Source organism: Octodon degus, unplaced genomic scaffold (assembly GCF_000260255.1).
Source record: "Octodon degus isolate 3935 unplaced genomic scaffold, OctDeg1.0 scaffold00214, whole genome shotgun sequence".
Lineage (NCBI taxonomy): Eukaryota > Metazoa > Chordata > Mammalia > Rodentia > Octodontidae > Octodon > Octodon degus.
Genome location: NW_004524790.1, coordinates 2,884,175 through 2,898,617, shown reverse-complemented (window position 1 = coordinate 2,898,617; position 14,443 = coordinate 2,884,175). Strand labels below are relative to the sequence as shown.

Here is a 14,443-nt window from a genome sequence, read left to right as displayed (position 1 = left end):
GGCTGGGACTGGTCCCGCTGGCGCAGGTTAGCAGGAAACTCTCCGCACACTCACCGGACCTGGGCTAGGACTCAGAGATTATTTCTAATATGATTTCCTCTGCAGCCTTCTGCATTTGTTTCTTTACTGTGGATGCTGATTTCTGATCTGAATTTCTTTATGCCCTTCTGCAGTTTTTCGTTACTTCAGATGCTAGTATATCAGAGTTTTCAGGTGTGTGACTTCCTACTTCTTTATTGCTACTTTCTCCTGCATTTGTTCTGGTTGGGTTTGGGACATGAGATTGCATTTTTCTTCTTCCTTTTGTCATTTTATGTTTAAGAGAGAAGTTTTTAGCTTGACTTCTGTAATCTTTCTTTGTGAAAGTTTAATAGTAGTTAGCTGCATCGCTGTGATCAGTGCCTCTCTCTGAAGGGTCTGTTCTTTAGTTATGTCTTCTGAGTCAGAGATTCTTGGTTTGTGTGTGTTCCAAGATTTTGCTCTCTCTATTGATTGATAGAGAGATATTGATTTCAGGTTGTCACTGTCCTCTGTCCTTTGGTATAAGGCTTTGGTGAGGTTATTACCTAAGCACCTCCCAATATTATTACCCAAGACAGAACATGTGGTTAAGCCAGATATGGTTTTCTTTCTTTTTTATTTCATATTATTTATTTTCTATTTATTTATTTATTTTTCTTCATTTTAATGGGAGAAAAGATAAAATAGCAATGCAACAGCTTCAAAATAGGTTAGTTGGACAGTTACAATAATTAATACTTGCATATTGTTTTCTTTGTAGTAGTTATTCAGAAGACAGGATGCAGACATGATATCTTGTCTACATAATATTAGGTGAAACTTTTCCTCTCAATGAACTAAGAGAAAGTAGCTATATGTCTGTCCTATCTTGTCTATTTTTTCACAAAAAAGGTCCTTTATTTATACTTTTGCAAAGTTAGTAACACATGACACAAGGTTGCCTAGTGACTAATAGCTGACCCTAATAAGACAGGATGTTTATCTCAGGGCTGAGGTAGTTTTTTGCTTTAGGAAGTGAGGCCTAATCCCACCTACACACATTTGATCAATTTCCTAGCTTCTGTGGCTCCCAATATAACCACGAGGTATAAAAGTAATGCCATATTAATATGCTGAGCTGTAAAAGGCTCAAGTCAACAACTTCTGACAATTGCCAGTTGTGCTGATAACTCACTACTATTATGGACTATTGGACTATATTGGGTTATTTTGCTGAATTAAAGTACCTACAATCTTTGGACTGGCTTTAAATATGGAGATGTCCTTTAAAGGATTCTCCAAATACAACTTCTCTAACTGCAATGGAACTCCCATCTATGACAAAACAGGTACGGTTTTCTATTTATTACTAACAGTAGTAGTTGCTAGTGAGGTTTAGCAATTGACAAACTTTTGTAGTTAATGGGTTTGTATTTTAGACCATAAGAGCAAGCATTGTGACTATATAGCTAAGATTTTAAATTTGGAATTTGTATTAAAATTAGTTCCCCTACATTCTGTCTGATCATCTCCCTTTGATATACCTGGAATCTCCAGGCAGAGTTAATCACCTGAGTTACCTGTTACCACCTCTATCTTGAGTGTATGACACTATAGATCTGGGTCTATGTCTGTGCCCCACTGGGCCTAGCAGTATGGCTCAGCTCACTGGGTCAAGATCTACTAAACTCAAACTCGACCAACTGGGCCTGGTTTGGGTCTGGCTGCTGTGTGCTGTGCTCAGTTTTTTTTCTGCTGTGGCCCATGGGAGTGAACCTTCTCTGCCCCACTGGCTAGATATTCTGTTTCTGGTTTAGCTCACAGTTCAGCTGCACAGCCCTAAACTGGACCTCTCTGCCAAAGGTTCCTCTGCCTGGTCCCAAACAGGGCCCCTCTTCCTCATTCAGTTTTTCCAGCATTCAATAGAACTTTTAATCTCTTTAATCTGTTTTATGCATTCTAATTATTTCCTATATTGTTCTTTTCTCTTTCCATCATTTTTCTATAATTCTTTATATTTTTATCTATGTCTTCTTTACAAATACTTAGAAAATCTTTCATTATTGCTATTATTTGTTCTGATACCTGAAAGATTATGAGTAATCCTATATTTTCCATAGCTTGATAGATTTTCTTTTTACTTCAGCTGTCATTATTTCAGAAATTTCAAGAGTTTGGTTTCCAATTTCTTTTATGTTGTTATTCCTGGTGTTGCTTTTGGTGGGCTAACTGGCTGAGACTGCATTTTGTTCCTTTATTTTGACATTTCATAATAATTTTTATTTTGTCTTTTATGGTGTCCTTGAGAATTTTTGTAGTAGATAACTATTTACTAGTTTTGAGATCAATTCAGGAATAATCTGTATTTCAGGCATATCTTCGGTGCTAAGAAATTCTTGGTTTTTGTCTGTCCCAAGTTCCTACCTCCCAAATTCACTGACAGAATATGTTAGTTTTCGTTTGGTTCAATTCCCAGTCTTTTGGTTGTGATGAGGTATTCATCCCAGAGATTCACAATACTGTTACACTGAAGAACAACTTATTACAACATATATGACATCCTAAATACAGAAGAATAATTAACAATAGCAGAAGTTAGGTATGGACAAACTGTGGTATCTATTGATTTTGTACTTCTCTTATAGCATTTCTTGAGTTGAGCTGACATGAGCCTCAAACAAGATGCCACTGGCATTAAAGAGGAAACAGGAGGTAGCTCACTGATTCTGTTTGTAGGATATCAGTACCTTGCCCACTTAAACAGGTCCAGTAACATTCTTAAAAAACAATCAGAAAAAGTGTCAGTTATGAAACCAAATAGTGTTAAACTGAACAGTGCACATATTATAGGAATTTTCCTTTTAATCCTGTAAACTTCTGAAATTGATGAGCTCAATTTTTCTTTAGTTAGATGTACATTGTGGGCATTAGAAGTTTTCAGTCCATATTTGATGATTTGACTAACAAAACTTGATTAATTATTTAATTAATGTTTTATTTTTGAGGTACCATAGATAGAATTCATGGTCTTGCATTTGAAAGGCAGATATTGTGCTACTGAGCTACATCCCTGGCCACAAAACTTTATTTACATGGGTTGCATAGAGTATTTTCTTCTGAAACTGACTAATATTTTTGTAACATGGTAACATTTTAGTCCTTAGACATCTGTGTGCTGTAATTCAACAGATACCAGTGTTCAGATTGATTTATGCAAACGGAATTAAAACAACTTAGAGACTTTCTCCCATCCATATTTTCTGTCTTTATGCTGGATTCCTGTTCTCATAGGATGTGTCTCTTTCAGCTGCATCCATTTCTGAAGAACATCCAATTTAACAATCCTGCCGGAGACCATGTGAACTTGGATTACAGAAAGAAACTGGATTCAAAGTATGACATTCTTAATTTTTGGAATTTTCCAGAAGGCCTTCGACTGAAAGTTAAACTAGGAACATTTTCCACACACGCTCCAGATGGCAAAAAAATGACTTTGTCTCAGGATAAGATAGAGTGGGCCATAGGAATTACTGAGGTGTGTTGGCCCTATATGACCCACTTCTTTGACCAAAATAAGTGACATATAGAATTTGTGCCCCAAACTTTTCTCATGAAATGGCCAATTTTTGCTTATATGGAAATTGAACTTCTCAATTTTCAATTTAAAAAAATTTGTTTAAAAGCTTTTTGATGAATGAGAAAGATATATACTTAACTATGTATTTGCAAATATACATAATTTCATTTTTATATATAAAAATAAGTATGTCCTTCTAACTTTGATGAAGAAAATATAACTATGAGAAGTTAACACCATATTTTCTTTCCTTAGAATTTCCACTCAGTATGCAGTGAGAGTTGCAATCCTGGATTTAGAAAAAGCCCTCAGGAGGGAAAGTCAGCCTGTTGCTTTGAATGCACTCCTTGTGCAGACAATGAGATTGCCAATGATACAGGTAAGAGTATTCCTTATCTTGAAATTCTCAGTCTATTTTTATATTCACTCCATCTATCTACAAAGTGAAATAATCTTGTAGAGCATACTAATCATTTTGTTTCTATTGTTTAATTTTACATGCTTACATTGTCTAATCTGAGCATCTACTACAATATTCAATACCTTAGCCATTGTTAATTTCTTTGTTTTTTTTCATTTTTATATATTTAGTACAGTGTCTACATGTTCTCACTACACAGATTGGACTTGTACTGATTCTCCTGTTTTCAGCCTCTTTAGCACTGAGATTACAGGCATGCACCACCACTCCCTATTTTTCTTCAATTGTTTATACCTTCTAGATAGAAGTCCTTTATCCATGTACAACCTAAATATCTGCCTCAGCAGGGCCGATGTGGCAAGCCAGAGGTCAAACCCTGGTCCCTCTATCTGCATCTGCCTAAGTAGGTGCTTTCATCCTCTGAGCTATTGGGTCAGCCTTTGATTTGTTTTCATACTGGGGATTGAGGTCAGAACCTTGCACTTGCCAGACAAGTTCTTATGCTGCTAAGCTATACCACTACCACTGTTATTTACTTATTAACCTGTATTGACACTGTGTATCATTATAATTATATTTTATATATTTGTCTTATACATACAAATTTAAAACAAAAAATTCTTTCACATTTCATTTTTTTATATTCAGTGCAATTACTTACCTTCAAAATATACTTTGCCTTTAATATGAATTCCAATTTATTGTCCCTTTAGTGCAATCTTTATTTTTGTTTGTTAATTTTTCATTGCTGGAGATTGAACCTAAATGTACTGCATGAATGACCTCTGTCCCCAGATATTTTCATTTGTTGTTTTGAGACAGACTATCCCCAACTGTCCTTAGACTGCCTCAAAGACATGAGAGACTGTCTTAATCCACTGATTTCCTGGGATAAGTTATGCATAACAAGACCTGACTAAAACAATTTATTTTTCCAGTGCCATTAAAAAATATTTTTTCAAGAGAATTTTACTCCATACACAACACATTCTAAGGTGCATCTATATCATGAAGTTTAACTGGTAGTGGGATTAAAGCCAACTCTTTATTGTTTGGAACAATGGCAAGATCACACTCAGCACAAGTTCAGGCATACTTCATTTTCCCAGTGGCGGACACTTTACTTCACACAAAGCAGGCACTTAAAGAGACTGATTTTGATAAAAAAAAAAAATAAGAAGGTGATTTTGATGTACAGCGTGATGATACCACAGTATAATTGCAAATGTGAAAATTTCATCCCTGTTCACCTAGATTGCATAGATAAATAAGAGACAGATTATGGCATGAATTAGAGTTTTTGCCCTAAATCTGCAAGGATCATATGTGAACAGCCTAAGGAAATAACACGTGATAATACCTAAATTTCAGAACAGTGCCAAGGTCAATTTTACAGAGGTGATACTATTCCTATTATATCAGAATAAAAATTTGTGGTATAAATCATTCATATATTTAACAGAAGTGGTCCAAATAGCACATTTTCCAATCACAAAACATTCAGATACTCTAAGGGCAAATGCCATGTTATTAAATCACAGATCATATGATGATGTGGGTTGAAATTTTCTATAAATTTATGGAACTCTAAGATTTAAAGTTCTTGCACACCATAAATACAACTTCGGTAATATTATGTTTTACATATCCGGACATGGTGGAATCACCTTTCTGCTGAATATTATCCATCTTGTTTTTGTGGCTAATATATGTTTTGATTTCAAAACTTTATTAGTATGAATTTAAATGCTCTCTTAAATTCATAGAGATTTGGTATGAACCACTTCATCATGTATTTATTTGGAGTGTATGTTCTTCACAGAGTGTGACAATGTGGTGCTTTTAAAAAATGTTGCATGACACTTGTAGAGAACAATGCACCCATTAACACCAGTTAATACATGCCTGCAGTATCAACCCTATGTAGTCTATAGAATAGATTGAAACACATGATTCCATTATTGAGTAGTTGAAAATCCTGTGAGTTGATGCTAAATTGTAGTGAGAAAATATCCATTCCATACACATACTCTTCTCCACTGTTGGGTATTTGATCAAAAGAGTGAATTTTTGCATTTTAAATAGTCATAACACATTAGAAAAGAATTGGAGAAAATTGACCACAAAGAAAAAAAAAGGACGAATGCATTCAGAAAGAAATTTTAAAGGAAGTAAAAGACTGGAAAAATAAGCACAATTAAACGCAATTATGATAGCAAAAAGTAACAAATCTTGGTACAATTGATTGAGAAGAAAGAGAAAAACCAAAACCTTTACAAACTATCATGACAAATTTGGCCACTTACATAAGTATGTAGAAAAGCTGTATCATAAACATATAAGTAATTTCCCATCAATCTATGACTTGAAATCTGTGAAATCACAGACAAATTTAAGAAGTGAAACATAAGAAGAAATTAAAAGTCTCCATAATACCTGTATGTCCACATCACCATTGTATTTACACATAAAATTCCATAGTGTAATATTTCATTTGAAACTTTTGTTGATTAGCAACATTAGCAGTGAAATTTATAAGGATTCAAGAATACTAATGCTGACCAGATTCTGAGAAAATGAAAAGAGGCCATGCATTTTAAGACATGAAATAGATTGCTTATCTCAGAACTGAGAATGCACTTAGAATAAAAAGGTTCACATTCCTCTCTCCTTTTTAAACTAAACTCACATAATCTATTCCAAATTCAGGATATAATTTCAAAGAATTACAAAGAACATTTTCAAATTTCATTTAGAACCAGAAAAGTCCTAGAGTAGCAAAAGCAATCCTAAGCAACAAAGAAAAATGAAGTTATCACAATCTCAGACAGAAATTATCCTAAAAAACTACTGTGCTTAAAAAAATTACTAGCAAAAAATACAGCCTCGAGGATGAACGGAACATATCAGAAAATTCAAACACAATGGAAGACACACTCAACCACTTTATCATTGGCAAAGGGGCTAAGCATGTTCGGTGGAATAAAAATAGTCTCTTTAATAAATGGTACTAGGTGGTACTGTGCAAGCAAGCACAGGTACAAAGGGTTCGATCCTCTGGGCCTGCCAGGCCAGCCCTACCCGCAGGGTGCACTGAGATGGCAATTGAGACTGGGCATGGTGGCGCGTGCCTGTAATCCCATCTCTTGGGAGGATGTAAACAGGTGCATTACTACAAGTCTGATCTAGTAGTGAGACCCTGAACACCCTGCAGACTCTTCCCTAAAAAATACAAAAATAACTAACTAACTAACTAAATAAATAAATAGTATTAAAAATCACTTTCTATATGCCAAAGACTAAAATGACATGTATATTTCTCACCAAGGTCAAAATAAAAATTGAGAGAACTAAAGATCTAAATATTAAAACAGAAACAATAGATCTTCTGTAAGAGAGTATATGTAGAACTGTTGAAGACTTAAGTGTAGGGAAAGATTTCATGAACAAAACTCTGACTGCATGAGAAATAGTACAAAAAAATCAACAAGTGGGATCTTCCCTTTAAAAATATCTGTTGTATAGCAAAAGGAATTGCCAACAAAGTGAATAGAACACCCACAGAGTGTGAAAAATATTTAGCCAATTGTCTCCTTAGACAAGGAGTAATAGTTACAACATATAAATAATCTAAATGTTAGATCCCATAAATCTAATCACCCAGTACAAAAATTAGCATCTGAAATCAATATACACTTCTCAAATAAAGAAATACAAGTGGAAAATGAATAAATGAAAAATTTTCAAAATCGCTGATCATTCAAGTGTTGTAAATTTAAAAATTTTGAAATTCCATATAATGGCAGAAGGAGTGGATATTTTTAGGAAATCAACAAATTACAAAAGTTAGAGGGGTTGTGGAGAAGAAGAAACTCTTGTCCACTGTTTGTGGGTCACAAATAAGTGTGGAAATTCCTCAAAATATTAGAATTAAAGGTACAATTGAACCCAGCTCTTCTAATTTTGGGGTTTTCCTTGAAAAATAAAAGTATTGTTCCTCAAAAATGGTTACATCTCCATACTTATGGCAGTACAATTTGTAATAGTTATATCTCGGAAACAATACAAACGTCTAAAAACTGATGAATGGGCTAAATAGATATGGGGTGTTTTTTAAATAGCACACTGCTCAACCATAAAGAAGAATAAACGATATATTTCTGAGTAAAGCAACGCATCCTGAGACTCTATTTATTTTAATTTTAGGTCTTAAGTATAATAAATCAAATACATATGTGTGAATATCCCTTTTATTTCTTTTGGAAGATACTGAAAGTGTAAATAAGGACCAAAGAGTAAAAAGCATTGTGAAAAAGGTCGAAACTACTGAATGAAAGGGGGAAATATAGAGGGAAGAAAAAAGGGAAGGAAGGCAAAAGAAAAAGGAGAAGAAAGATAAAATGTAAACAAAGCTTAGAAAATAATGAGTGGAGAAGCTTGACAGGAGAAAAACCAGATAAAAGCAGAGAGTAAGTATATTTTACGTACAGTACAAGTTTCCCATAATGTGTATGATAATTATGCATAGCTAAAATGTACAATAAACTGAATGAGAAAAACTTGCAAAAAAAAACCCATACATAGCCACTACTATGACTCTTTCCACGATATGTCCACTAGAGTGGATTAAGCCTATCAGATTCATAAAGCATAGTTCTGGGTGTGTCTGGAGATAACTTATTTGTAAGCCAGTAGACTGAGGACAAAAGATCTATCCCAGATGCGGATTAGTTATAATCTGAATGAAATAGAGAGAAAGAAGTAGGAACTGTGCCCACCTTGAAAAGCCCCAGACTTCTTAAGTAGGGGTGTCATTCTCTGCTGTTTCCTTTGGATGTGTGTATCTAAGTCTCCAGCTTCTTCATCTTCCTAAAGCAGATTTGCAATGCTGCTTCTCCTGCAAGCTTCCAGGCTGGCCTTAGGCTGGTGCTGAGTCCGAGAATCTTCTTATTCTGCTGCTTCCGTCTTCTTGGACTGAGCAGTTACTGGAACATCTGGCTCTCCAGGAGGAAGGCCACTGCAGACTCTCCTGCTTTGGATCCTGCCGGCCTTGTCAAGAAATTCATTGCATTGAAAAAAATTGAGGTACATTTTCAGGGTCAGTATGCCATAAGAAAATTCTGTGTATAAAATATAAGTAAATGTACTAGATCCTGAGGAAAGAAAAATAATGCTAGTAGGTAGAGATGGTATAAGAATGTTGTATAACAACAAAAGCATTTCTTGCCAAATTGTGAGGAAAAGTCTCACACTAATGAAAAATATGGTATATGTGAATGATTTATGATTTGTGGTCCATTTTTAAAATTAAGTTTATTGGTAGAATTTACATATACATGATGATTACATTTATTATAGGGAATTTGTACATGTAAAGATATATACTGATTTCTCTTTTTTCCCAATCTTCTCGTCTCTTTTCAACCTTGTTTCTCTCCTTATTTACAAACCTTTGCTTCTATCTTATCCTTTGTCCTCATATTTCAATTTTCCTTTCCATTGCCTCCACAATTTCTCTTTCCATTTGAACATATACTTTCTATTTTATAATACCTACTGTGCATTTGGGTTCTTATTTACAGTTTCAGTTTCTCAAACCAGAGAAGAAATGTAATAATTTTTTTTTGCGGAACCAGGAATTGAACTCAGACCCTTACGCTTGCCAGGGAAGCGATTGTTCTACTGAGCCATCTCCCCGACCCTAGTAATGCAATATTCACATATGCATGTCTTGTTTATTTTATATCAGACTATGTTCTGAACATATGTTTACTGACCTAGAAATGTCTCAAGTTTATGCTTCTTTGTGGCTGAATGGTAGTACTTCATGGTATAGAAACAAACACATCCCTCCTTTTTTTTTTATTTTATGTATTTGGTCCAGGGTCTCATCACATAGATTGGACTCATAGTGCTCCTCCTTTTGTCAGCCTCCCCAATGTTGGGATTACAGGCATGTGCCACCTCACCCAGACTCAGTTGCCCATTCAGGGTGCCTGGGGGATGGGCCTGTGGTGGCATGCAGGATGGGGATCGAACCTTGATCACTGTGTTTGCCAAAGCAGGTGCTTAGCCCATTGAGCTATCTCGCTGATCCTCACATCCCTTTTTATTCATTTACTAATTGATGGGCATTTACTTTTTTCCAATATTTAAATACTAAAATTTGTGTTTTTATAAAAATATATCCATATAGTTGCTGTTGTATAATGCTTTTTAATTCTTTTGGGAAGATGCCCAGAAGGGAAATATCTGGGCCAAATAAAACCTGCAGTGTTTGTTATTGACAAATCTCCACACTGATTTCCACAGTGGTTACATCAAGCTACACTCCTAGTAAGGGTCAAAAAAAGTTCTTTATTTTTCCCGAGCCTCTCCACCATTTGTTATTGGTCGACTTGATGATGACACCTATGTTTTTCTGGAGTGAGATGGCATCTCAGCATTGTTCTAGTTTGCATCTCTTGAATGATCAGTGATGTTGCACATTTTTCAAGTATTTGTTTGATATTTGTACTCCTTTGAGAAGTGTCTACTCATTGTAGATGCTCATTTTTTTTGATTGGGTCTTAAATGCTACCAGCAAAATATTTTTACAATTCCTTATATTTTGTAGATAGTAGATCTTTGTCTGAAGAGCAACTGACTAATATTTTTCCCATGCTTGTATCACACTTTTACCAGGCACTACACTCCATGTCATGGGAAATACAATAAAAAAATAAAAGTGAACACACACACACACATACAAACACACAAACACACACACATACAGGCACAAATATGTATTGGAAAGGAAAAATATAAAGGATATGAATTTCCTCTGATATTAATTTGTAATCATAAAATCCATGTAAATTTATAAATTGATATTTGATTTATTATTGGTGGAATGCAAGATCTATGCAAAAAGCAATCGATTTCCAAACCTGAGTGGTAAGGAATGCATAGATGAAATTTTAAAATCTGATTTTGCAACTTTGAAAAATTCATTAAATATATAATTATATATTTCATAATGATTTGAAAGATACCAGCATTAAAATATTAAATTACAACATGGACAATAAAAGTTAAAAGTGAATCTTTTTTATTTTTTGGTAGAACTGGGGATTGAACTCAGGCCCTTGCACTTGCCAGGCGAGTGCTTATTCTACTGAGTCATCTCCCCGGTCACCTAAAGGTGAATTTTGCATAAACATGTTCACAGACGCAAAGGCTCAATGATGGATTTGTGTGACATTTGTTTTTTTTTTTTCATGTATATATTCCCCTGGAAGTTAGAAAGTTATATTGGTTTCCTAGTATGGGATTAATCATTGAATGATAAACTAGCAAATAATTTAGAAAGATGTGATTTGAATAGGTAGATTTTTATTACTTTGGAGAAAAAGAGAAATGTCTTTTATGGATATGGAAGACACAAAAGGAGAATAAGTGACATCACTGCTAAATGATCTTGTTATTCATGAGTTATTCCATAAGTATTACTTGAGAGTTATTGTCCATATACAATTCTGTTATTTTGTGTCTGAAAAGAAATGGAAAAATGAGATGTGGTGATGCATGCTGGGATCCAGTGGTCAGAGAACCTGAGAGAAGTGCTCAGGTATGCCAAGAAAAGTGCATTTTAAGTATAAAAGGAACCTCAGTAATGAGATAATTTTTGATCCTATCTCAAAAAATAAAATGTAAATGTGTTGGGAGTATAACCCAGTGAAAAGTTTCGGTTCAATCCCAATCATTAAAAACAATGAAAACTGAAAGATAAAACAACAAACATTTGAAAAGTAACACTATAGTTAAAGTCCATTGAGTTTCCGGGGATGGATCTGTGAATAACAAAGAAATTGAAAACCTATGCACTTGACAATTTTAATTTTCAATAGATATGGAACAATGCTTAATGTGTCCAGATCATCAGTATGCCAACACTCGTCAAACTCATTGTCTTCAAAAAGTTGTGACTTTTCTGGCTTATGAAGACGCCCTGGGGAAGGCTCTGGCTGGCACTGCCCTGAGTCTCACTGTTCTCACAGCTGCTGTTCTTGGTCTCTTTGTGAAGCATAGAGACACTCCAATCGTCAAGGCCAACAACAGGGCTCTCAGCTACACCCTGCTCATCTCCCTCACCTGCTGTTTCCTCTGCTCCTTGCTCTTCATTGGCCGTCCCAATGCAGCCACGTGTATCCTTCAGCAGACCACGTTTGGAGTCGTGTTCACTGTGGCTGTTTCCACTGTTTTGACCAAAACCATTACTGTGGTGCTGGCCTTTAAGGTCACTGCTCCAGGTAGAAGAATAAGGAAAGTGTTGCATTCAGGGGCCCCTAACTCCATCATCCCCATCTGCTCCCTGATCCAACTCACTCTCTGTGGCATCTGGATGGGGACAAATCCACCCTACATTGACACAGATGCTCACTCTGAGCATGGCCATGTCATTATCGTGTGCAACAAGGGCTCCCTCACCGCCTTCTATTGTGTCCTGGGATACCTGGGCTCCCTGGCCCTGGTGAGCTTCACGGTGGCTTTCCTGGCCAGGAACCTGCCTGACACCTTCAATGAAGCCAAGTTCCTGACGTTCAGCATGCTGGTGTTCTGCAGCGTGTGGGTCACCTTCCTGCCCGTGTACCACAGCAGCAAGGGGAAGGCCATGGTGGCCATGGAGGTCTTCTCCATCTTGGCCTCCAGTGCAGGGCTGCTGGGCTGCATTTTTCTCCCTAAGTGCTACATTATTTTGTTACAACCAGAGATAAGTTCTATGACTGGGATCAGAGATAAATCACACAATAGAAAGAAACATTTAGAGATTAAAAAAAAATAATTTCCCCCCTAAATTCTTAGTGGCTCTCAAAAAATCTCTATAATTTTTGTTTACATATTAGGTTACAATATAAAATGTAATTCAAATATGAATAGACATATTTCTTTCCATAATAGTCAAAGTCACTAGCATTTACTTTTTTATTGTGAATTTTACTTTGAAATATTTTGTTTGGTTCACTGATGACATGTGTAATATAGCCTCATATTTGTGCTTAAAGTTCATTTTGGTTACTCATTTTATCTTATGTGTAAACTTACTGCCTGAATTCATTGTTTTTGATTATCATATCATAAATTTTGTCTGTAAATCATCGTGTTTCAGAATTAATTCATGAGTTTCCTCTTCAGGAATGATTGTTTGAAATATGCTGACTACAGCTTATTTTAGTATATGGTGTTATGGTTTGGGTCTAGTTGTCTCCTCAAGGCCTCATGCAGTCATGGGATGGAGTTCTAGGATTTGTGATGAAGTCTTGATCCAGTGGGATTATTGTTGTGAATACTGTACCAGGTGTGAGGCAAACAGCTTGAATGCAACAGAAGAACGACAGACTTGCTCTATGTTGTGACAGCTGAAGCTACTCTTCCCATTTGCTCTTGCTCTTTGCCACAGCCAGGCACTGCTGCCCTCTGCCATGTGCCACTCTGTCTTGGAGCCAGCTGAGTGTGGATTGAAACCTCCAGTAACAGGGAGCTAAATTCACTTTTCCTTCTTTCATTTTGGGTATTGGGTATTTGTCCCAGAAATAAGAGGCTAGTAACTGAATCAAATGGCTTCATATTTCACTACTTACCTTCATTTGCCAATATGTCTGAAGCTGTATTTGAGAAAATTCCTCTCTTTTTGCCTATATATTTCTATGACTGGCTGAACATATGTAAGTAGAAATACTTTGAAATTTAAAATGACACTAACTTAAATTTACATGTTAAATGAAGGGAATATTATAATCCTACAGTGAGTTTTAATATCAGTGGATGATTAAATATTTCTACTTACCTTTATAAGCATCCTTTTCTAACTTGATACATTGGTCCATATGTCTGCATTTGTATCCTATTTACTAGATACACATATGAATATGATATGCGATATTTTTCGTCTTACTTATTTCTTTATATTGTTAGGTTTTGTTGATAAAAATAATTTTATGTTCCATATTTAGTTTATCAAAATTGTTGGCTCTGTATTTTTCTTTTTTAATCTCTTGGATGAGTACTCCATGTGGTCTGTTAGTTGTAGCTTTGTATTTCCTCTTCTGCTTTTCTTTACATTAGCATGTATTTTTTTAGATTAGAGTTTATTCATTTATTTATTTATGTTTCTTTTTTCAGAATTTTGGTTTTATTTATTTTAAAGAGGAAAAGCAGAGCTGGCAAGATAGCTAAGCTGACTAAGCATCTGCTTAGGGAAGCACATGCACTGGATTTGATCCTCGGTACTACACGCTGCGCCAGCATCTACCAGAACCCAAGGAACACTGAGCCAGCCACTTACTCTGAGTTTGGTGGCACATGCCTGTAATCCATGCTATGAGAAGGCTGAAAACAGGAGCATCCCTCTGAGTCTGAGCATCATAGTTAGATCCTGTACCAAATGCATATAACAAAATTTAAAA

General features: G+C 35.5%; 1 protein-coding gene across 1 annotated transcript in view; it reads left to right on the top strand.

Annotated features, from left to right (window-relative positions):
• The window catches only part of LOC101582276 (vomeronasal type-2 receptor 116-like), a 33,844-nt gene extending 21,022 nt beyond the window's left edge, over positions 1-12,822 (top strand). The window contains exons 3-5 of the mRNA XM_004644958.1: positions 3,308-3,535; positions 3,833-3,956; positions 11,888-12,822. Of these exons, the coding sequence (XP_004645015.1) occupies positions 3,308-3,535; positions 3,833-3,956; positions 11,888-12,822 (1,287 nt within the window). The remainder of the gene's footprint in view (positions 1-3,307; positions 3,536-3,832; positions 3,957-11,887) is intronic.
• The last annotated feature ends 1,621 nt before the right edge of the window (positions 12,823-14,443 follow it).